This window comes from Filobasidium floriforme, assembly GCF_021052385.1.
Source record: "Filobasidium floriforme strain CBS 6241 chromosome Unknown HD553scaffold_6, whole genome shotgun sequence".
NCBI classification, from domain to species: Eukaryota; Fungi; Basidiomycota; class Tremellomycetes; order Filobasidiales; family Filobasidiaceae; genus Filobasidium; species Filobasidium floriforme.
The window spans coordinates 180,504-203,309 of record NW_025763627.1 but is presented as its reverse complement, the minus strand read 5'-3'; the positions used below and the strand labels follow the sequence as shown (position 1 = coordinate 203,309).

Genomic DNA, 22,806 nt, shown 5'->3' with positions numbered 1-22,806 from the left:
TCGAATGCTTGGAAAGTACTCTAACAGTAACTATCTTGGGGCGTCCTTCTCAATGCTTGAGCTAGCTGGGGAAACGAGTTTCAACCGACCGCGCTGATTCGAGGTAGACTCGTTTCGTCGCGCTGAAAGCACTCTAATGGCGATGTCGTCGTAGTCTGTCGCCTCGTGGTCTTCAACTAGCTCCAATATGTATCCTATGGGTCACCGCCGTCTGGCATGTGTTCCGAAGTTGGTCACTATCACCGATTCTAAGTATTGCAATCTGTATGCCTCGCTGCTCGGGCAGGCCAAGTTGGTGCGATGAGGAAATGCATATGGGTACCATCAAATTTCACCTCGTCGAAGTTCAGTATCTCCATTTTTTTAGGCGCGCCTCCCAAGCGCATAAAGAGATACGGCAGATTAAGGTAGACCGCAGCATTGCTCATGATACCTAGGACTGTCTTTGATTCTATCCTAATGACAAACCCGTTGAACTACGTACATTGGATTAAGCGTTACAAATGACAGAAAGACCCTCACATGATATGGTTGAGAAGCTCCAACGTGAGAGCCAAATCTTACGCATATTTTTCAGGACTACCGGCGGATGGGCCGTCCGGTATTTCCACGAACTGTCTCGCAAATTCAGACGCGACGACATTTGGCCCGTCTCCATTATGATCGACGCTGAGATCGCGTAGCAGGGCCTTGACCGTATCGAAGGTCGAATAGAAATGGTCCAGGCGAGTTCCATTGACGCTGTCATGATGCACATGACGGACGTCGATGCGTCTCCTAACTGCAGGACAGTTGCCTTGTCCGTGGACTTCCAGATTGTAAACCCGGAATGCGGAGAAATACTTCTGGCAGATTTCTAACTGGGATCGTGTGAAAACTATAGGGTCGGATCCTGGGTCACGATCAGCTATGATGAAAGCCAACTTGCGCCAATAATCTTGATTCAGGCTGTAGATATCCCAGTCCAGTTCCGCTCTACCCGTCAGTCTCTCGTAAATCCAATTGGTCATTGCTAACTGTTCCGCGGTAATTTCAGGTACCGTCGAGTTTACGCATGATCCTATCTTTCCTTGACAAATCCGAAGCGGATCATGCTCGAAGAAACGATCGAGATGGCGAGTTTTGGCATAGGCATTCTCCAAGATCTCCATTTCGTGGCCTACCTCGAGTTTGTAGATCTTGTAGGGGGCTAAGCATTCTGCACTCGCTATCGCCGTCTCACACTGATTGTGCGTGTAGTAGTGAAGGCACGAACGAAAAGCCCTGAGAAACTGCCCGCAAACCAATCGATCTTGGGCGAGAGGCATGAACGACTTGAACTGCTGTCCCTTGTCGATCAGATCGTGGAAGCCGTTGGCGACATAAATGTTCCATCCAAGGGCATCTCCACTGGCTTCCTCCCAGATACGACATGCTCTTTGCACCAACTCTGGTCGAGGACGTCTGTCGACATGTTTGCAGCAAGCAATCACATCGCTGTTGCAGGTGACCGTGGCAGAAAATTCCCCGGATGGATGACTGCTGGCGGTCAAGTCCGACGTATGGCTGAACGAGGCGTTCAAGGAATTATTCAATGACCAATCGGAGACACTTTGCGATGTCAGCGCCGTCCGTTCAGGTTCACGTGACATGATCGACTTCGGCACATCGATCGAAGTCACCGTAAATCTCCCCGTTTCTTCATTCCTTGGCTTGGGCATAATCTCGACGGTCTTTCGACGCTTCCGTTGATGCGTCTCCTCCGTAGATATATGCCAGTGGGTGGCGCTTGATACAGTGTCTGTCACTTGATAAATCATCGAGTAAGAGCTCTATAATCTCTCTACTGACAGAACTGGCTTACTAGCAGAGCCAATCAGGTCATGTTGAACAGACGACGCGATTTTATGTCCCGTAAGATCATATTTCATAGAGTCAGAGAGGTCCGCAGGGTGTGTGTAGTCTGAGCTCGGATATTCGCTGAGTGAAACACGTTTGTTTTCCCTATCCATGCTGCGTTGAAAGCTTGAGAAGATGTTTTGTGTCTTGAGCTCGATATGTGACTATCACGACCTCGTTCGGAATGCGGTTACACGAACAGTCTTGTTGACCTGTCACTTATATTTGAGGCATTCAGTTTTACGATCGCTAGCGGATAATCAGTTTTGCTTATTGATATATATCCTTTGTTGGCTTTGTACTCAGCTGCTGCTTGTCTTGCCGAGGTGTGAGCGGAGGCTTAAGATATCGCAACTGTACTGCAGATAAGCCCGACCTTCTTGCGGTTAGCTTAGGCTCAAGCAGAAACTATCCGTTCTACCTATCAAACGTATCTGAGAGGCCCACCAAGAACCCTGTTCATCATCTGCTGACCTGATACGGGTTTCTAAAGCATCAAAGGAGGTTCAGAGATGGATCACATCCTTGAAATCACTGAGTACCCTGGTTCAGCTTGTGAAGGGCTTGAGAAGTGGGACGATGAAGCTGATACTTCGCCAGAAGCTAGCGTCGCGGCATCAAAGTTTCACCTTGCTCGTGGCGCGCGCTACTGTATCGTGGCGCTGATAGTCAGTGGCTTGCTGTCGAGAGATAGTGTGGGCGACACCCTGGGAAACGTAGGAGATAGACCATGCTCGATCTCTAACATAAGCACCAGCTACATAGCATATCTGTCAGTCCCCCCGGCCCCAACCGGCTGCTCGTATAGAAGGGTCCAGGACAGCAAGTCGTCCACTGATATTGACAAAATAGGATCAGCGAATGAACCCTATTTACAACATTATGATGTAACATCTGTAGTAGTCTGTTTCATATCCTCGAGAAGCATTCTGATCACTGGCATCATCTAGTATTCCCTGCCATCATACGATTCAGTTCTGCCAATTCGACGAGTCCGGTCTCTCCATCCGTACTCAGACAGTCAGACAGTAGTTTATACCCATCGTCCAACAGGGTTGCAACTTCACTTATGAGATCTCCTTTTGTACACCTGAAACTGGGATAGTATTTAGGCTTCAGCTGTGCACAAGGTCGACAAGATCCGCCGCCGTGTAGCTTATCGTTGTACGCCCTGAACGCTGCTACATATCTAAAAAGTACGCTTCGATCCTTCTCTGTGCTGTTTTTCATGATCTGGCTCAGAGGACGACCGGCACCGGTGACCTGGATACTTTTGAGGTGATAGAGTTTCAGCTCGAAAGTCAGGGTCTCCCCCTGGTTAACGTCGAAAGAACGCTCGACAATCCACATTGCGAGCCCCAACTCTGATGGTCGGAAATCGCGATCCCGCGTACTACTCAAGGGACATACCCCAACTTCTGCTGGACATTTCGTGTCCCCCGCCTGCCTAAAACATCCCGTCCTCGGTACACAAATGACTTCTGAAATATAAGCAAAAGCAGATCCGACATTTCCATCCGTCTTCTCTGTTTGAAGACTTTTGTCACGAAGAACACCTCCCATTTCCGGCTCAGTTCCCTCGCTCGAGCTTCCTTGTTGGGATATGAGCGAAGAACGTGCAGATGGAAGGTTTGTACCGGCGAGCAATGAACTGCGAGTGGTTTCAATGAAGGAAGAAGATGGGAATGCATTGTTTCCGTCGGTTAGTGACGGGTTCAGATGACTAGGCGTCGCTCTCCTCTCTGTTTTTCGCCTCGAGAACTTCCGAGATTTCCACCGATCCCTCGATGCAAATCTCTCGAGAGTCGACCCAATAGGGTTTTTGTCTGTCGCCTGGTTGGCAAGCCTTCTTTTTCGTGGCTTGGTGACTGTTTCTTCCATAAGAAGCTCTGGCGAGATCGCGGTCATCAATCTGATATCGGCTTGTTCTTTACCGTTACCCCTTTGCGGATTGAGGTCCCCCTGATGAGCTATCATATCGGTATAACCGGGATAGTGGTTGAATGCCACGTTTTCCGGATCAATACCAATAGGATGTGTCGGTTTCTCACAGTACCAGGGCTGCAGAAAATCGCACCCAGTGGCGAGTGTCATACTTGGATAGTAGATATCCATCCCGAGTGATATTGAACCGGAAGAGTCCACGCCCACAAAATTGGCGGTCGTGCCATGACTATTTGTGAGATTGGAATGGGCACCGAGTTGGATAGCGAGGTCTCTTGAGGTATGGTATGATACTGGCCACTCTGTGTCATTATACTGTCATAATTTGAGCTGCGATCAGCTGACAATCAGGTCCATAAACGGACGAAACTCACCCCCCCTTGGCTATCAGTCTTGGATCCTGCTTCCGATGGGTCAAAAAGGCGATCGGAAAACGACATGATCAGAAGGCAATGTGATGTTTGGGCTAAGCGAAAGGGGATGGTCCGGATGGCAGAGATGTTAGCTGGACTGTAAACGAAGATCTTCCAGTATTAGAATTTCACCCTTTATATTCTTCGTAGCTCTGTATAAGCTGAGATAAAGATGTACATCCTTTGTTTGCTTCTCGGTGGGTCAAGGTCATCGTTCGGCCCAGACTTTCCCAGATCGACAGAATACTATGGCATCGATATCTTGAAGTTCAAAGACGGAACATGGCTGGTGTTTGAAATCTTTCCGCCACAGTTAGGGTCTCGCTGTGGTGTTGAATTGCCAGGGTAGATACTCGATCACGACGTAGCGTAGCGCACATCATATGACGTAACAACACAGCTATCGAGATGTTGGACAAAGGAGGCTGCCTACGCTCCTATAGAAAGCTAGGCTATCTAATGCCATTTGACCTCTTGATCATACTGATTGACGTAGAGTCGGTCTCGTGTCATACAAGGCGTGCGAGGGTACCATAGCATCGTAAAGGAGTAGAGAGCATGTCATCCATATTCGTACATCAGGCAGGCGGTGCCAAGCAGTTTAGACAATCGCAATTCGATTGTTGGGTATGACGTGATGTGCTAAATACGAGACAAAGGAGTGATCGAAATCCCCTGCCTGTCCTATCCATTCATGGAATAACTACGTATACATAACATCCTGATGACAGTCTTGTCCGGTAAACTCGAGGCAAGAATCTCCCTATCAATCAATTTGGGAAACAACCAAGTCCCGCCTTCACGATGAATACGTCAAGTATCGAATACTCAGACGAAAGGGCTGCTGAACTCTTGCTGAATTTGTCTCGGGGCCTTTCAAGGGAAGATCCCAGCGGCAGTCATTCTCGCGCCATCAGCCAAGGTACTTTCCAGACATTCCAGACTCAACTTCCAGCCAGTACCGCTGGAACAGCTCCGACAATCAATTCGAGTGCCCTCCCGAACAATGCTTCATCCCCTTCCACGCAAGATGGAGTCTCCGCCTCTATGGCTGCTTCACCTGGTTTGTGTGGGGCGAGCATGGCATACTGTTACGAGAACAAAAGATATATCGGCGGGAACGAGCAGCTTGCTGAGCGGTACCTCCGCGCGGCTGAGAGCTCGCTATTTGCGGCGACTGGATTGCCACTCGACTGGAGCATCTTCCAACGTGATCTCTTCACAATGTTTATCGGCCAGCCTGTGAATAAGGGATATGTTCCCCACAACCGCCAGAAGCGAGTCGTGAGAACCTTCATGTCAACGTTCCTCGGCGTGTGTTTCCATCAATGCCATGCAGGTTGCGCAACGGCGCAGTCAGTACAGCTAGCGGTCTTGCAGGCCAACATGAGAATGCCAATCCGCCGTAGCGAGGCCGAACTCGCGGAGGCATATCAGGCGATTGCTGAATTTGGATATATGAAGGGACCTGTTCCGGCTGCGACCTCGGAGCTTCCGATATGTTTAGGCGAACTCGGGTCATGCCCTCGTCAGCTATACGGAACAGTCCAATTCACCGACAGTCAGCTTGACCTGGTCCAGTGGCTATTGTGTCGACTGACGGGTGCGTCTTCAGATGCACCTGCACCTGTTCTCACTTCGGCTTTACACAACATCGCCAGAACGTCCTGGACACAGAACCCTGGGACAAACGATCTTTGCAAATTTGGCAAGGAGAATCCATACCTTGCAACGCGACTACACGATTTCCTGTTGTGTGCCCGAAACCTCAGCTGGGAGATCCATCAAGGCGTCTGTCCAGGTACGATGTCTGCCGAAGGCCGCAATCAACACTCTGTCGACTATGTTGACCACCCAACCACTCTACTGGAAACCCGATACCAGACAGCTCTCCAGATTCTTGCTCGCGATGAATCGGATGGGAATCCGAAGATAGATTGGAAAAAAGTTCCCTCACTGCGTGCGATCTCCTCAACGTAGTTTAAGCAGAATGAGGAGCCTTCAATCTTCGATTGTTGCGAAAGTTTTCCCCAAAAATCGCTGTCTGTTCAAAACCTCCCCCTTTCGCGCCTCAATCGTTCGTTTTTATACGACTCCATTGCCAATGTGCCTGTCCATAGAGATTATGTGTTTATTGGTAGGCTTGTATCGATATTCATCTAGTCTGTGTTTCATTACTCATGTAGTCTTTGTCTGTCGACTATTTGTTTGATATCGGCAAGTGCTTCGATGCGCTGACCATTTGAACAAAGCTAGTGAGAATTTGCCACTCTTGCTCGCACAGCCGGATCTCAAACAAGTGATTGAGAGCTGATATAAACGTTAGTATGGAGATCTGAAGCGTCTATTAATAATGCTAACGGCGCTTTTGGGCAGAACGGAATGAGAGTCATGATCTGTCAGCAGCCTGAACTTTGACATTCTACCTTCAACAGCGCCCCAAGCAAAATACGCGCGTTATTGTCTGAGCTGCCCAACACTGACAGCCAACCTGCATTCCGCAGCCTGCAGGTAAGTGTCTCGATAGCAGAAGCAGAAACAGTCGGATGCGGTTGGGAACGTTTATAAAGATGTATAGCGAAGTTCTGTGGGGAGATAAGCCTGAGAACCGCCTTCAGACACATATTGACGTCCTCCTTTGTACTATGCATCATACTAGTTTGTTAATATAAAGGTAACCGTCATTGTAAGCAACAATCAAAATGAAAGAAAAGATGCCCAAGTTGCGTTTGGTGAGCGTAAGAACATGCAGGCTACATCCGCCCTGGGACGGTTCGAACCTCATTGTTATATCGTTCAGTGTCCCTCTAACCTTTAGAGCTCTTAAGAACGTATCTCTAGCTCTCGGAACAGCAAAGTTCTGAGCTGGAACGGTTGTAGGTGCTTTGCTCATACCCTTGTTGCTAATGCTGCCGAGGCAAAGGTATTACGAGCAACAAGGTCAACTGGCTACCAGGAACACCTTGAGAACTCGACTTCGCAAAGTTCCTGCATGTTCAATACTTTGAACTCTCTACTGGTTTCCCCCTAATTACAAGGATGTGTCTTCTTGCATACTGATACCGAGCATGGGTAGCATATTCTGAATTCTCCTATAGGTTTTTGTCATGAGCCCAGCTGTGTCCTGTGCGTCCCTGATGGATCCGCGAATGGAGAATCCAACGGGAAGTACCTGCTTGTACTTCTTGCATAATCCATTATGATGTATTCTCAGGTTGTGTAGCTGCATCAGAGCCATGTAGCGGTGTAGTAATTTGGCGATCCCGTTCGTGGGTAAATTTGCTGCTGATATGGGTAAACTCAATCTGGAGAGACCCTGAAATTCAAATCCCAGTATCTGATCGACCAATGCTTTTCCTCTGAGTGACTTATGGAAGACAGCTTGACAGATCCACAAGGCAAGTGCCAACTCCTCTGAAGTGAATGGCCGATATAGTTCTCGGTTGTGGAGGTTGCATCTGCCAAATTCACCATCGCACTTGTCCACGCGCAGAGACATCTGGTAAGTAGATGGCACTACGAATGAGAGCACTGACGTTGACGGCAATGGCACTGTGACACCATCTCTATCAGCCTCAGACAACTTTGGCGAAATTAGGAAAAATGGACTTGCCGGATTCTGCTTCGGCAAAAGTTGACGCAGCAGCATGCGCAATGGAAAGGGGAAGTGATTCGGAACTCAAGGGGTATCCATTCTCAGGCTCTTGGACGAAATCATCGGTTGGCATAGGGCCCTGCATCGGGTATGATATGGCCAGATTCTCATCAGGCTGGATCTCGCATCGTCCTTCCGTATGAGTCTGATCAGACATAGTTTCATTTTGTGATGGCGGCTCGTTGACCCAATCTTCTCCGAAATTGCATACATATGCAAAGAAATCGTCTGCACCTGAAACTGCAGCTCTTGTGGTGGTCGATGGGACGAAATCAATGGAGGCTATAGTAGGGCTTGCCATCGCACGGTGTTACACCAATGGTCGTCCAGAAATGCAAAAGTGATATGGGCAGCCCGAGGCCAATGTTGAGGATGGATAAGGAGAAGCATCAAAGGGAACTCGGGTCAAGCCTTTATGACAACGCACACTCAAGCAGTGCCGTAATTCTCGACAGCAGTAGAATGGATGCTCCTTTCAGCTTTGGTAACGTGCCTGAGGCTTGGAATCACGTAGGCAGCTAATCCACACTCATTGCCGGACATGAAGGTGGCTATGACTGAGACCGAGGCATCAACTTGACATGGCACGTTTTATTGAAATTCCTTTTATCGCCTGCAAGCACGTCATCGTTCTATCATGGAAATGCAATCGTTGAGAACCCTGCACATAGCGACAAGGCCAGATACATCTATGACGAACTGGATACATCACATAATACATGATAGAAAAGCGATTCCTCAGGCGTTTCATTGTGAACATCATCGCCATGTCGCCCCTCATTCTACCTCAACGCGATCGATAATCTGTCTAGCAATTTTGTACAGTTCATTCAGCTTCTTGTCGTGTCCAGATTGCGCATCCACGGGAGTAGAGTTATCGTTAAGCCCACCATAACCTACAGGGAGACTCTTGAGTCCCGGACATTTGCCACAATTGTGTGTTGCTAGATTGATAACACGAGCGCATGCAACAAAACGCCTGAGATCTCTTGCTTTTGTGATTGAAAGGCCTGTCCTTGTTCCTGCATGTGCGATTCGTTTGGCGGTGATTTGGTCGAAAGTGTACAAACCCCAGAGGGAGATTACTTTTACATCTTTGTTGCAGAGAAGCACTCTGATCTCGTCCAAGAGGAATATATGTTTGGCAGAGAGGTCCGGGATCCCCTCAGGCTTGTAAGGGCAAGATCCAAACGCGCCCTTACATCCAGGTAGCTGTGGATCGAACCAACAGTAAAACCCGCTGATGCTAGCATAGGCCTTTTTAAGGTCGTTTAAAGGTGCTCCTGAGGCTGGATATGGAACCCTTCTGATCTTTCCTCTGTTCTCCATCTCTGTGCTGCAGTTGCGATGGACGCAGTGTGAGAGGACCGTGCGGTAAGTGTTCATGTAAATCATAAGAAGTTCTCGATCTGCATCTCTTATGACGGATTCCTTTATAATATGTCCATGGAAAACCTCCAGTAATTTCTCCGTCAAGATACTCCAACTCAGCGTCTGCCCCGTTGCTACTCGCCAGATGATTACAGCCGCTTGCTGGTAACGCGCTTCCATAGCTGTCCTCCCCTCCTGTTCCCTACACTCGGCCAAGCTACCGCTGCACTTTCCAAGGATAAAAAGTTCCAGTGACCCGTTTTTCGATGTAGGGTCAGTCTCAGGACGAGATCCAGTGATTTCAGAGGGGGCCGAAGTCAACAAGTTGCCAAGGCTAGTCAAACATGAGGTTCTCAAAGCTGAACGATTGATATGAGAGGTCGTGGTCATTCCAGATGACGTCTCAACCGTGGTTGTTGCGAGTTGGCGATCTCTGGCTGACAATTGTAACAGCCACCGAGCGACTTCTTCATCGGGAATAGTACCAGGTTGAGATGCGGTGTCGGCGAAGTCGTCATTCATCTTGTCTTTGTGCGATGTTTTGTGGTGGCAATCAAAAGCCGAACCTGGGGGGTTGCCTCCCGAAGCTAGTGGGACCGAAGTCATATAAATGATTGCAGCCATCTCGTTTCCTAATGATAATGAGTAAAGCGAGCTCCTTTGTTGACTCCAGCAGTCTCAATGACGCAAGATTGAGAAGGCTCATTTCATCACATGACTAGGCATGAAAGCCGAAAGGCAAGCTCGATGTCACAACCATGGCGTCGTGTCGATGGTGTTCGGCAACCAACATAGAAAGGGATCAAGTGACATGCAGTACGTCTCCGCCTTATTCAGACCACTGATCAGGCAGGTGTCGAGAGCCGTCAGTCGCGCCTCTTTCTGCCTTACCGACAATGAAGGAGAAAGCGCATCACAATGATAGAGCCATAGATAGATATTATTAGGGGGAAAGACTAACAGTCTACACGGGGCTAGGTCTAGGGGTAATGGTGTAATAACGGATGAAGTATATACATACAATAAGCCTATTATAATAAGCACCTATGGGAGATGTAAAAGTAGACCCCTGTGGGGATGTCGAGAGGTGTCTCCGAAGGGACCTCCGAGGGGGTCTCCCGCGGGAGTAGCGACGCGTCACGTGACGGCTATAACAGGATCCCCCCCCTAGGTCATCGCCCCGATGACCAACTCCGAAAAAGAAAACGACCGAAACCCCCGAAGGAGTGTAACAAGAACCCGCCCGAGATGGGCTCTACCCTCAACAAAGAGATGTCGAGGCGAAGGGGGGGTGACTCCCGAAAGGAAACGCTCGGGCTGAGCAACCGTAAAACCCCGAAGGGAAGAGAAAAGAATCCACGCACTGGAGGGGAGGTATCGTAACCCCGAACGACCCGTAGAAGACGTAGCCGACCCGATCCCAAGAGACGTAGGAAACACCCGGACTGGGCACCGTAAAAGACTCGGACTGAGCCACCGTAAAAGAATCCCGGACTGGGTGCCATACCGACGTGTAGTCGGGTGAGGGGGATTGTGATTCCCATGAAGAAACGCTCGGACTGAGCAGCCGTAAAGAAAACACCTCGGACTGAGGGACCATGAAATGAATGTAATAAACCCGGCCTGGGTACCATAAAACAAGAGAAGGAAAGAGACACCGGCGCGCCTAGTTGGGGGTCCACAGTGGGACATCATCGTACGCCGAGAGATCGTACGCAGCCCCGGCTGACGCCGCGGAATAGGAAGGTTGGAGGGTGGCGCCAGCTACCTGCATAGAATGCCTCTGCTTGGCGGCTTTGATCCAGGCTGGGGCCGATTCGGGAGGTGCCCGGGGATTCGGGCACTGGTTCGCGAAATGTCCCATCTGGTAGCACTTGAAGCAGGGGACGGCGGGATTAGGTTGCCGGGCGGCCGAAAGATCCATAGGACCACCTTGGTCCACGGGAGGAGGAGGAAGAGAAGAAGAAACCGGGGGAGGTCCCGGGGCAAAAGGAAAAGGAGCTGCCGTCTCGGCAGGCTGAAAGGTGGGTGCGCGGGGAGTTTCCCGGCGAGGTCGTTCAGCGGGGATGGCGGGTCGATCGTATCGGGCGGCCAAGTTCTGGATGTCCAAGAGGGACATCTCCGTGTACCCATCATGGGCACGAACCGACAGCTCAACATCCGACCGGAGTCCATGACGAAAGACTCCCCGGAGAGCGGCGTTGTTCCATCCCGGCATAAGACCCACAAGGGAGTTGAACCTCGCGGTGTACTCGCCGACCGAGGTGTTCCCTTGCCGCAACCCTAAGAGTTCCCCTTCCGCGAGGTACTCTCGGGATGCTAACCCAAAAGAAGTAAGAAAGAGAGTCCGGAAGACATCCCAGGTGCACTGTTGTGCAGCCTCCGGGGACGTATACGACCGGGCCCATAAAGCAGCGCGACCCTGAAGGTGGGTCGACGCGAAAATGATCTTGATCCGATCCAGAGAGTAAACCGCTGGAGCGGTCTCGAAGTGCATCTCGCACTGATGAATGAAGGTGGTGGCCTTCTCCCGTTTGTCCGGGGTATCGGTCCCATCGAAGGGTCCCGGCGGGGCGAGCCGAAAGGGGTTCGATCCCTGACCGCCGACAGGCTGCTGCTGGCTCTGAGCGAAGAGCGTCATGGCCTGCGCCATCTGTCGGAGTGCCTCCTCCATGGGAGAAGGTGCGGGGGGAGGAACCGGAGGAGAATGAATGTGGCCGTCGTCGGACATGATAAAAGGAGTGTCGAAAGGAGGGTGAAAAAGGACGTGAAGAAAGGAAGAGACGAGGGAAGAAGAATTCGCTAGCCGGGGTAGAAGAGGATGATCCGTTATTCTATTAGGGGGAAAGACTAACAGTCTACACGGGGCTAGGTCTAGGGGTAATGGTGTAATAACGGATGAAGTATATACATACAATAAGCCTATTATAATAAGCACCTATGGGAGATGTAAAAGTAGACCCCTGTGGGGATGTCGAGAGGTGTCTCCGAAGGGACCTCCGAGGGGGTCTCCCGCGGGAGTAGCGACGCGTCACGTGACGGCTATAACAGATATACAATCATTGATGATTCTGAGACATTCCAAGCTCTGCTGAATTTTTGGTTCTTTCTTCTTGTTCTCATCTTTGAGCAGGGTGTTCTCTGCCTTAAGAGCACCAATATCTTCTCCATGCTGGATGACATTGGTGACGATGCGATGGAGGGAATCGACCTTGTTCCATTGAGACTTGATTTTGCCCCATTGCTTTTCGAGCTTGATAAGCAGTTTGTCGGCCATGATGATGCAGGGCAGCCGATGACAACCATCTGAGGGCTTGATTGTACAGTTTGATCACTTCTACCCTTCGGCTGCGCGACCTAGAACAAGTTCTATCGCTTCTCAGATAGCCGCGGTAGCGAGATACTCTTGGATAGTGTCGTTTGTGATGTACCCTAAAATGAAGCCGGTGTGTCAGCTTCACAAAGTCTGGCTTTCTACTGCTGGATGCTGACCACTCATGGAGATGCGTCTCCATTTGGATACTACCACAATTCTTGTGAGATAGCTAGAGGGTTTCAGGTAGATGGCGCATGTCCAATTTGACGTGAACGCAAAAGAATCACGGGGTTCTTGCGCCCAGGCGGTTTCGACGTTTCCAATCACGGTTGTTTGCTCATCCTGGCGCTGTTCACAAGATGTCATGTCCGCACAGCGGTAGCCACGCTCTCCTAAGCACAATCAGGCCTTCGTCCTACCATGAGTCTGCAACATCGGTGTATTTAGCCTGAGCGTAGACCTGGCTTTAGCGATCCTCTTCAACATGTCCGTCGGTGGCGGGTAGAGGGTCTGCCGATGCTTTAAGGATTTGCGTCGATCACCTTCTTACAGTCCTTCATCAGAGCCCAATTGCACTGCATCCCCCTTTTCAAGCACATTTCGCATGCCGGCAGTCCTGCGCAACCCCCTCTTTTGCTGTCAATACCACCTAGACACCTAGGACTCGGTTTGCCGGCCTCTTTCTTCAGAGCTTCCCAAAGTTTCGGATCCATCTTCCTATCCTTAACCCCGATCAATGTAGAAAGTAAGCGCGCGCGTGTGAGGATTACTGGGATTACTCCTCAGGATTACAGGTGGATGATGCTTAGTCAGCATCACCTAAGTTGGGACCTCACCCCGGTGATGAAAATCTCGGACAACTAGATCATCAATATACATCACTTGACTGTTAGATCTCAAGCAATATCTTGAGTTCTAACAGGTCAGTACCTTTGTATTGGTTAATAACACATGCCATTGATAAAGCAATATCTTGAGTTCTAACAATCAATCGGTTCAAATGAGCACCAATATCAGATTCCTACCTATCCTTCACGTCGATCAATCGGTCCGGACGAGCACCGATACCAGACTCGCAAACTGATCGGCTGGTACCCAAGAATCATGTAGGAACAATGTAGTCAGACATCCACCAGGCCGCCCATGCATTTCCGCCGTAATCATGCAACTGACCACTGATCATTTTTGGATCTCTGTCTGCCCTTTCCTGTGCGGTCATCAAATTGTCTTTCGAGCTGTCCCCATCGTCATCGCTCATCTCCATCACCAACATGGCTAGTTCTTCTTCTTCAGGCGTAATGTTATATGCTGTTTGAGGATCAACATATTGAAGCATCAACAAACCAAGTCGAAAAGTCTCAGAGTACGATCTCGGCTTGAATGGGACAGGTTCTCGGCCTCGTACTTGAATCGATCGCGATCAGAGCCAACCTTCCTTCAATACCCTCGAATTGCCTCGCAATGGCAGGAAAATAATCGTTTCTTTCAAGCTGGACATCACTCAACCGCCAATTGCACGACCTGATTTAAGCTCCACGGTCCATAAGGGCATTCAGGCCGATGTCATCAGGTCTGTGCTCGAAGTTCCGTCCGGTGGAAAGTCCTCATGATGCTGTCGGACTATACCGACGGCCTTTGATCTACGCAGAGAGCGACACGCCGGACAAGCCATGCCCATCAAGTGCGGTGAATACAGGAACGCGTACTGACAACGCAATGGTAGGATCGAGCACGTTGTATGATCATTTCGATATATTCGCATGTCGTTATATATCATTTCGCCGGGGGCGTACACGACCTTCGTCTCCCTTGCATTATCATTGACTCGGTAGCGCGCGAATGCTATTTCTTGCCTCATTCTTCGTCTTCGTTCTCGCCGTTTTTCCCCTTCTTCCTACATTGCGTCTGCTCCTTCGGAATAGCGCTTCAAAAACCGTTGACTCGATCAGAAGACCTGTCCAGGAGGTGGAAAGTAGACCGGCGATAAGATCAGCCATCGATTCTCGTTAACACGCCCTCTCAAACGACCTCAGACGCCATCGCCCATCACTCAACCCTCCCCATAAGCACAACCCCCCGCATCAACCACAACCACAACCACGACCGCAAACCGCGCAGCAAAACGCAAGAACAAGTAACGTATAACCCTCAGACCGAATAAACGTTTTCGTCCCCACCAAAAGACGCCCCCCCAAAAGGGAGACGTTTGGATATCAGACTCATTAAATCAGTGTATATTGTTGTTTTTAGGTCGCATCATAGGGTTGTATTGTTATTCCTTTTCGCTTGTTTTTGCGTTTTGTGCTTGTGCGGTCTGTGTTGCGGTCTTGATCTTGATTTCGGTTTGAGGCGCGGCGATCGACGGATTCGGAGGAGGATGTACGGGAAAGATAGCCGACAGGTCGCAGCGGAGCAAGGAAGAGACACATCCCGAAGAAAAAAAAGACGAGGCATCGACACCCGGACTAACCTTTCTTCTCACCGGACGATCAACTCCCCCTCAACCCCCCGCCTATCCAACCCCAACTTGTCCAACAACCCCAAATACGCTCCCTCTCCCTCTCCTCCCCGCCTGCCCACCCTCTTCTTGTAGTACGAAAGGATCTTGGCTCGTTGGTGGACGAGTTCTCGGAGACGTTTCTTGTTATGGACGTCCCGAGGATTAGCGGCAAGGTGCGTGTTGAGCAGGTGGATACGATGAGTGAGGATAGCGGAGGTTACTGTTGGGTGGCCGGTGTTCATCCTGGGCGCTACAGGCTCCTTGTCCGCCTTCCCACTAGCTCCGTCACCGTTGCCATTATTGTCGTTGTTGGCATTAAGATCTCCCCCGAAGACCTCGACGATCCTCCTCACACTCTCCTTCCTGACCCCCTTCGCATCGGCATTCCTCAAATCAAGTACCCTCATAGTCTGTTCACTCATCTTAGCCTCCATAGCGACCGCCTCCTCATAAGCGCGTCTCTCTGCGGGAGAAGGGGTCTTGCCGAGCTTGGCAGCTTGGGCGGCTGGGAGGGAAGAGAGGAGGGTCTCTGGGAGGTGTTTGAAGAGGAAGGTTTGGTCCGCGTTCAAGTTGAGGTTCGAGGTCGAGGTAGAGTCCGAGGTGGATTCCGAGGTGGAAGAGAGCGAGCCGGTATAAACAGCCGGCTGGACCGGAGCGGGAAAACCGCTATTCTCCACGGTGTACTGCGAAGGATATTGAGGAGGCTGGGAGAACCAGATCGATTGCCGGTCGAGTACCACCTTCTTCAACAAGCTCCGTTCATATTTCCCTCCAACTTCCTCCTTCGCAGTGTTGTTGTTGTTGGCATTGCTGCCAGACTGTTGACGAGCGAAAAAACCACCCGTCCTAACCTCCGGCTTCAGGTCCCCCAAGATCGGATCTACCAACCCTTGGACGTCTTGCCTTGACCGCTCGGTACGGAGGGCGAGGTTCTTTTGTTTCTTCTGACGTGCGACGATCTTGCGTTTGGATTCCAGCGGGGTAGAGGATGTGTGGAATGATGCACGAGAAGACGATGATGCAGAGGTGGAGGATGATGATGAAGCGGTGCAATTGAGAAGAGAGGGAATAACGGCTGTAACATCAGAAATATCAGGAGATGCAGCGTGTCAACTGGACCGTTTCCGACATGCTCGTTCTCGCATTCAGTCGGGGCCACTTACCTGTCCGTAAAGACAGCCTGCTTGTTGATCCTATCAGAGTCGAGTGGGACATGGTTGCAGTGATTTGGAGAGGTACTTATTAGGTCGAGTGGGAGTAGAGTGAAGATAGTAAACGTGCCTTTTCAAGTTGGGACTTGGTCGATTTTTTTCGTTCTTAAGTTGATTTCCTGCGCTTTCTCACGCGTCTGAGCTCGCGCCAGTGACCTGGTCGAGGGTTCAAAGGGATCGACCTCGATACAAACAACGTCGTTGTTGATGGTGAGATCGACCACCCCAATAACTTCACAGCAGCATAGTGAATCACATAGGATCATTCTTTGGATCACTAGCTATAAAATCCCGAAACTCCGGTGGATCCACGTCGAACGGCGGACGAGATGATCATACCTAAACAAGAATCGTCATCATCATCAACACCCTCATCAACAACCACCTCTTCTGCGTCAAAAGCAAAAGCATCATCAGCTCCTGGTAAAAAGGCGACATCACAGGCCAGTCCACTCAAATTGAAAAAGGGTAGCAAGATGGCAGTACGTAGACCTTGACCGCCTTGTCACTTCTATGTGGGCAAACGCAAGACCGATATTGACAGTAGTGATCACAAACACCTGCTACTACTTCATACCACATCTCTCCACTCGCCATACCTATCCCATAGTCAACGGCCACCTCACCAACAACCACCTCATCTACCTCCTCATCAACCTCACCAAAGATGCCCCCTCCGAACCTCCAATCAATCGACAGCTCATTCCAACTAGCAGAATACCTCGCCTTGCTGATCAAGCGGGATCCGAGGGATGTAGAGGGGATCGTGGATTTGCCTGCGAGCGGATCGGGTGCGAGTGCCAATGAAGCGAACGCGGGTGCGAGTGTGAGTGCGAGTCAAGCTAGCCCGGAAAAGGCGAAAACCACACACCAGGACAAGGGCAAGGACGGACAAGGAAAAGTACAAGGAGCTGGAGTTGGAGTTGGATCGAGAGGTGCGGATGGGGTTGGGAGTCCGAACGGGAGTGGGAGTTCAAGTGGGAGGAAGAAAGAAGTGGATCTCGTGAGTTTCCTCTTCTCGGCTCTCCCAACTTTACTTTCAGGAATACGATCTCGGCGTCCTCGTTCTTGCTCCCATCTTGGGGTGTTCCGCATCGTCGCGTTCCGGGATCTGCCGGTCCCAACCCACTCTTGACTGCTACTTCGGAGCGGAAAGCTCGAAGCGTGTCCGTACGGTCCCTTACCAGCCCCGAGCCGGTGGATGGGCAGAAGTGCAGATCGAAAACGTGAACGTAGGATGGGGTCTGACATCCAGATCGATGTGAGGGTTGGAGCTCAGGGCGGAGATCGTCGTAGATCGAGATGCGATGCGAGACCGAGCTACAGTTCGACGATCGACGACGTGTGGCAGGATGACGATAACGATTGAGTCCGAGATATAGAAAGCTGATATCAACACGCTTCCTCATTCTTTTCTTGCTCTCTCTGTTGGGTCGGCGGGAAATTGCAGTGGGTGTACGAACATCTTCGGTAAGCCCCCCAATTCCCCGAATCCCTATATGCTTTCCACACACTACTCTTCTCTTCACTCACACCCACACATACGTTGCTTCGACTCTGCAGCCGCCTACCACAAGACCTGACCCCGCTCCTAACCTCCCTCCTGCCCGTCTGTTCGAGAGAAACGTGCCCGGAAATGAAAGCTGCCGAGTGGGTTTACTTGTGCGTTGCACATCCTGTATTGGGGCCCGGAGGGAGTTCTGGTGGGGGTGTGAATGGGGGGATGAGCAGTGAGGTGAGTCTTGGCCTCTTCGGGATGGTACTTGCGTTCTGGAGAGACGTGGCTGAGGTGTTCGAATCCTTGGTGTGCCGGGTTGGTAGGGTTGTTCGGCGATCGATTATATTCTGCATACGTAAGTGTCGCCTCCGACACCAAGTATTTTCTACTCGTCAGCGGAACTATGAACAAGATTGGAAAAAGGCAGAAAAGCTGAGTTATGATATGCGTTGCGTGGAAAAACAGGGTGGACCAGCATACGGCGCTTTGGAATTCGGCCCAGGCGTTCCCTTCTCGGTGAGCGCCTCTTCCCTTCCGTTCCTCGCTCGAACAGCAGGCGCATAGCTGACCACACCTTGCACAAAACCACGTGTAGACTCTCTATCAAAGCCGGCTCTGAACGGTATTTCGGTCAACAAGCTCGACGGATCTCCAGGGTCTTTGGGCACGCTTGGTTCCACCACCGAGAGGTTTTCGAGGAGTGCGAGGTGAGCCCCTGGCGATTCTGATCTTTTCTTTTTGGCGTTTCTTCTCTTTTTGCTGACGACAACGAGTTGTTTGGCTACGTGGCCTTTCTTGGTGCGGGTCGCTTTAGGCTGAGAACGCGCTGTACGCACGGTTCTTAGCGCTGATCAGGCGGTACGGATTGATGGCCGAGGAACTGCTCGTCATCCCCTGGGACAAGCCCGGGTCCAGCGAGAGCAAGAACAGCGACGGTCAAGATGGCGGGAAGACCGACGCCGCTTCTGCTAGTGCTGGTACTGCTGGCGCAGGGGTGGGTTTGAAGAGGTCGGCCTCGGTCAAGGTCGCCGCCGGATCCGGATCTGCAGCGGGGAAGAAGGGCGAGAATGACGAAGAGGAGGAAGATGCCGATGTGGAAGATGGCTCGGAAGGAGAGTTTAGGCGCGATCAATTCGGACCCTCAACGGCTGTCAAAAAGCCCGCTGGATCTTCCGTTACAGGAAAGTCGAGCAGAGGGCGCGGAGGTTCAGACAACAAGGCGGTCAGGGGGAGGAGAAAGTTGTTCCAAGTGGACATCCCAAAGGAAGAAGACGAGGACGACATCATGGACGAGCTCGAAGCGCTCGAGCACGTTCAGAATCACGGGGACGACGACGATCCCGTCAACGCCGAGATCGATCGGTTTACGATCATCGCCAACAAGGAATTGTTGGAACCGAGGGCGGAGCCGGGGACCGAGGTCAACAAGTCGAACAGGAGCAGGAACAGGAACGGGAACAACAATATCGAAAAGCTCAGGAGGATGCGTGAAGCCAACGCCTCTTCGAGCGTTGGAGGCAAGTTGAACGGCTTGGGGATGGGTGTGGAAAAGTTCCCCACGCCCACGCTGAGAGACCCGTTAGCTGGGGATCCTAGTCGAGGAGTCTCTGTCCCCTTGCATGATGTCAGTCTGAACGACGACGATGACAAGGTGGACCACGCGGAGGGTGGGAGCGATAGCGATGATAGTGGTGGATCCGGGGGATCTGATCCGGAAGAAGCTGTCACGGGCGCTGCGGTGGATTCGGACGAGGAGGATGAGAAGATGGTGGAGGATGTCGGGAGCGGGTTATAAGCCGAGGTGTTTGACGAGGGAGTACCCCATCTTTTCACGCTCCTGTTCCTTTTTCGCTTTTCTCGGATGTGTTGACGACCGCTACGAATGTATGGATGATCACGACGACTTGATATTCTATGTGTGTATCTGTCTAGACTGGATGCTGGCCTGTGCAGCATATCGACAACGTCATTATCAAGACCGAAGTTGCCACTTCTGACGACTTGCACGTTGACATTCTTGACGCAGTTCGACGGACACATTGGTGGACCTTCTTCCCCCCTTCTCAAGCAAAGCTGTGGCTTCCCGCTACACCCCTACCCCTCCTCTTCCCGCGGTCACCTTCAAAGATCGGCACGCCAAGGATCTGGCCGTCTTCAAGGCATCCGAAACTATTGAGGCACACATGACGGTGATGAGTGGTTATATCACCTACTTCTCAAAGCACCGCGCCAAGATTATTGAGGAGTAAGTTTAAATCTTTAAGCAAGAGCCTAAATTTTGTATGCTTATGCCGTTCTGGCTGCCATAGTATATTGAAGGTGCAAGCTCCACCTTGTGCTGCACCCCACCCGTTCGATAAGGCCTTTATCAGCCACCCCTGGCAGATATTGAGGGCTCACCTGTCTTCAGATTGTGTACCAGAGACATCTTCTCCCGTCACCCTAAGCTGAGCGGGTGGATCGTTCCTGAGGGTGTAACCACTAACCCCTAAGCGTCAATGTATCCGTTGTTGTTCATGAGTCGGAATTGTGTTGTTATGGGGCGCCATAAGCGTCAAATGCAAAATTGTATGCTACCACGTTTACGCGTATCAAGACTCGATTGCGCGTATCTAGACTCAATTTCGCCTTTACAACACTTAACTACGCCTTTCACTTCTCGCCTTTACGAGCCCAGTCTAGGTCACCCTACAATCGACTCGATCAGTCTCGGCTGTACTATAAAGGGACCATGTAGTCACGTATACGCGACCATGTCCTTTCACATCCCAATCATGAGTTGCAATTCACTCGAATCAGCTTACAATGGAGTCCACTGGTCATATTGTTCTAGTTTCTGCCCACGTTGCCCAAATATTCGTGCCGATACGGCTTTACCTCGATCAGGAGCTCAATCAACGGGATCCCCTGCTCCTACCAACCCTGCTTAACGCTCTAGACGACCTCGCACACTTTCTACGAATCGTTGTCAAGCACCGTATCCCTCATCAAGCTTACCGCGAGCACATTCTTGCCGTCATTGGATTCCAAGATCGTCTCTGTGCTTATCAAAGATCTTTGACTGATGCTCCAGCCATCGTCGCTCCCAACTTGACAAGGTCACTAGAGGGCGGCCGCCCTACCGTCTCAATCCCCGCAGAACAACTCGTACTGTATACCAACCTTGGCTTCCACGACAAAGACATCGCTCGACTACTTGGCACCTCGAGAAGCACGATCACTAGGCGAAGGAAGGAATTGGGCTTGCAGAAGCGTCGGGAGAAACACTTGGTACCCCAAGATCGTCTTGAAGCTGTAAGTGCAAGAGCGTTCGAGACCGAACAAGACTTTTCAAGACACGACAAGACTTGAATAGACTTGAAAAGACATCTAAAGACTGTTAAAAGCATGTCTTAGGCTAAAGTACTTTCGTTATTGTTGACATAAGCTGATTTGACTTGAATTTGTTCTACAAAGCTTGTCGGCAATATCCTAACAACTGTCGACTCCAACAATACCGGAGAACGTCTTGTTATGGGTCTCCTCACGGCACAAGGAGTCAAAGTTACCCGACGACAGTTGAGAGATGTCATGCAGACGTATGACCCACAAGGGAACATGCTGAGGCGAGCGCAGGTCCTGCACAGACGCGACTACGATGTCCCCTTCATCAATTCTCTATGGCACATGGACGGCCAGCATAAACTCATCAACTGGAAGTTCGTCATTCATGGCTGCGTAGACGGCAAATCCCGACTTATCGTCTATATGCAAGCTTCCAACAACAATCGTTCTGATACGGTTGATGCGAGCTTTCTGCGTGCTACTCATGAGTGGGGATGGCCGTCAAGAGTTAGAGCAGACTATGGGGGGGAAAATCTCGGGGTTCGGGACCTGATGAACCAAGTAAGAGGTCAGTCTGGCTCATCGAGTCTTGTTTACACTTTTTTACACTCAACGAGACGTATATTCACTCATTGTGACTTCGATCCGTCCAATCGCACTTGTTAACAGGATCGAATCGTGGTTCGTTTATGCAAGGCCCTTCGACCCGCAACGTGCGGATTGAGAGGCAGTGGAGACAAGTTGGAGAGTCTGTCACCCAGAAGTTCACAAGGGCGTTCATGGAGTTGGAGTCGCAAGACGATCTGGATCGGAACAACGCGGTAGACATTTACTGTCTTCACTATGTGTTCATGCCGTACCTGAACTTCGTGCTAGGACACTATGTTGACGCATGGAACCATCACGGTATGTCGAATCCTGGGTTAAGAGGGCTTGGTCCTGTCCAGATGTGGTATCGAGGTGAGTGATCATTTGATTAGTCTTGATAAGTCGAAACGTGACTGAACTGGTCCATATTGGACTTTGAAAGGCTTGCTTGGCGCGACTAGCAACGGATACGACTTGGACTTGTTTCCCGAGACTCGACACAACATCGATGGCACACAGTTTGACAACAACGCCCCAGGCGAACACGCAAGGGATAATCAAGGATGGGTCAACGCTTTACGTATGGAGGCAACGGCTCCAGTGCAGGACCAGCTGCGTCAACCTCGTCATCGCGATCCATTTGTTATCGTCCCTCGCTACATGGACCACGTCCCCGACGTCTTGGTCACAGAGGAATTCAAACAGGAACTCGTCAATCACTATCCTGTACAAGCGTTCGATAATCTCTGCCAAGCTGTGGCTCATTATCTGGCTGTACGCGAGTACGTTTACAACACCTTGCAAGATCTTGACTTGCGTGGAACTCTTGAGCCGTAGAGATGCTATGTCAAGCACGCGTGAGAAACCACAAGCCTCCTCTGCATCCGCTGAGCCTCGCTTACGCCTTGTTGCTCTTGTTTCAAGTGGTCAACCATCCTTTCGACTGGCTTAAACCCTCCTTTGGCCTATTGTTGTCGACAAACAACAACAAACAACAATAAAATTCCTCGTACGACTGCTTGGCTGGTAGGCAGGGCGAGATTTGCTATATCTCTCGCCCTATTTTGATCGTTTGTAACTTCTTCGAGTTCTTCTATCAAATTCATTC

The 22,806-nt window shown here is 50.7% G+C and overlaps 6 protein-coding genes across 6 annotated transcripts; 2 read left to right on the top strand and 4 right to left on the bottom strand.

Moving 5' to 3' along the window:
* Positions 1-560: 560 nt before the first annotated feature.
* HD553DRAFT_322773 (uncharacterized protein) lies at positions 561-4,262 on the bottom strand (the record flags this gene model as incomplete). Its single annotated transcript, XM_046181332.1, has 5 exons — positions 561-1,780; positions 1,844-2,042; positions 2,508-2,648; positions 3,079-4,137; positions 4,197-4,262. The coding sequence occupies 5 exons, from the start codon at positions 4,260-4,262 to the stop codon at positions 561-563; spliced, it is 2,685 nt and encodes an 894-aa protein (XP_046038011.1).
* A 4,405-nt stretch (positions 4,263-8,667) lies between these two features.
* HD553DRAFT_322771 (uncharacterized protein) lies at positions 8,668-9,783 on the bottom strand (the record flags this gene model as incomplete). Its single annotated transcript, XM_046181331.1, has 2 exons — positions 8,668-9,595; positions 9,704-9,783. 2 exons carry the CDS (start codon positions 9,781-9,783, stop codon positions 8,668-8,670), a joined length of 1,008 nt encoding a protein of 335 aa, XP_046038010.1.
* Positions 9,784-12,186: 2,403 nt separating this feature from the next.
* On the bottom strand, positions 12,187-12,538 carry HD553DRAFT_340426 (uncharacterized protein; the record flags this gene model as incomplete). Its single annotated transcript, XM_046182547.1, has 2 exons — positions 12,187-12,224; positions 12,319-12,538. The coding sequence occupies 2 exons, from the start codon at positions 12,536-12,538 to the stop codon at positions 12,187-12,189; spliced, it is 258 nt and encodes an 85-aa protein (XP_046038009.1).
* A 2,517-nt stretch (positions 12,539-15,055) lies between these two features.
* HD553DRAFT_340425 (uncharacterized protein) lies at positions 15,056-16,292 on the bottom strand (the record flags this gene model as incomplete). The annotated part of the gene is made up of 2 exons (XM_046182546.1): positions 15,056-16,152; positions 16,241-16,292. The coding sequence occupies 2 exons, from the start codon at positions 16,290-16,292 to the stop codon at positions 15,056-15,058; spliced, it is 1,149 nt and encodes a 382-aa protein (XP_046038008.1).
* Positions 16,293-16,519: 227 nt separating this feature from the next.
* On the top strand, positions 16,520-19,783 carry HD553DRAFT_307752 (uncharacterized protein). The gene is made up of 8 exons (XM_046179462.1): positions 16,520-16,770; positions 16,899-17,291; positions 17,739-17,758; positions 17,852-18,023; positions 18,110-18,141; positions 18,252-18,302; positions 18,382-18,493; positions 18,601-19,783. The coding sequence occupies exons 1-8, from the start codon at positions 16,618-16,620 to the stop codon at positions 19,579-19,581; spliced, it is 1,914 nt and encodes a 637-aa protein (XP_046038007.1). The 5' UTR covers positions 16,520-16,617; the 3' UTR covers positions 19,582-19,783.
* A 1,504-nt stretch (positions 19,784-21,287) lies between these two features.
* HD553DRAFT_258612 (uncharacterized protein) lies at positions 21,288-21,512 on the top strand (the record flags this gene model as incomplete). Its single annotated transcript, XM_046177384.1, has 1 exon — positions 21,288-21,512. A coding segment is annotated over one exon (225 nt), but the record flags the coding sequence as incomplete, so codon positions are not given.
* Between the last annotated feature and the right edge of the window lie 1,294 nt (positions 21,513-22,806).

Bases quoted from the DNA above. Each gene is read 5' to 3' on its own strand.
- HD553DRAFT_307752 (XM_046179462.1), top strand. From the start codon at position 16,618: ATGATCATACCTAAACAAGAATCGTCATCATCATCAACACCCTCATCA. The intron at 18,024-18,109 runs GTGAGTCTTGGC...CCGGGTTGGTAG, and splicing joins ATGGGGGGATGAGCAGTGAG to GGTTGTTCGGCGATCGATTA. The intron at 18,494-18,600 runs GTGAGCCCCTGG...GGGTCGCTTTAG, and splicing joins AGGTTTTCGAGGAGTGCGAG to GCTGAGAACGCGCTGTACGC.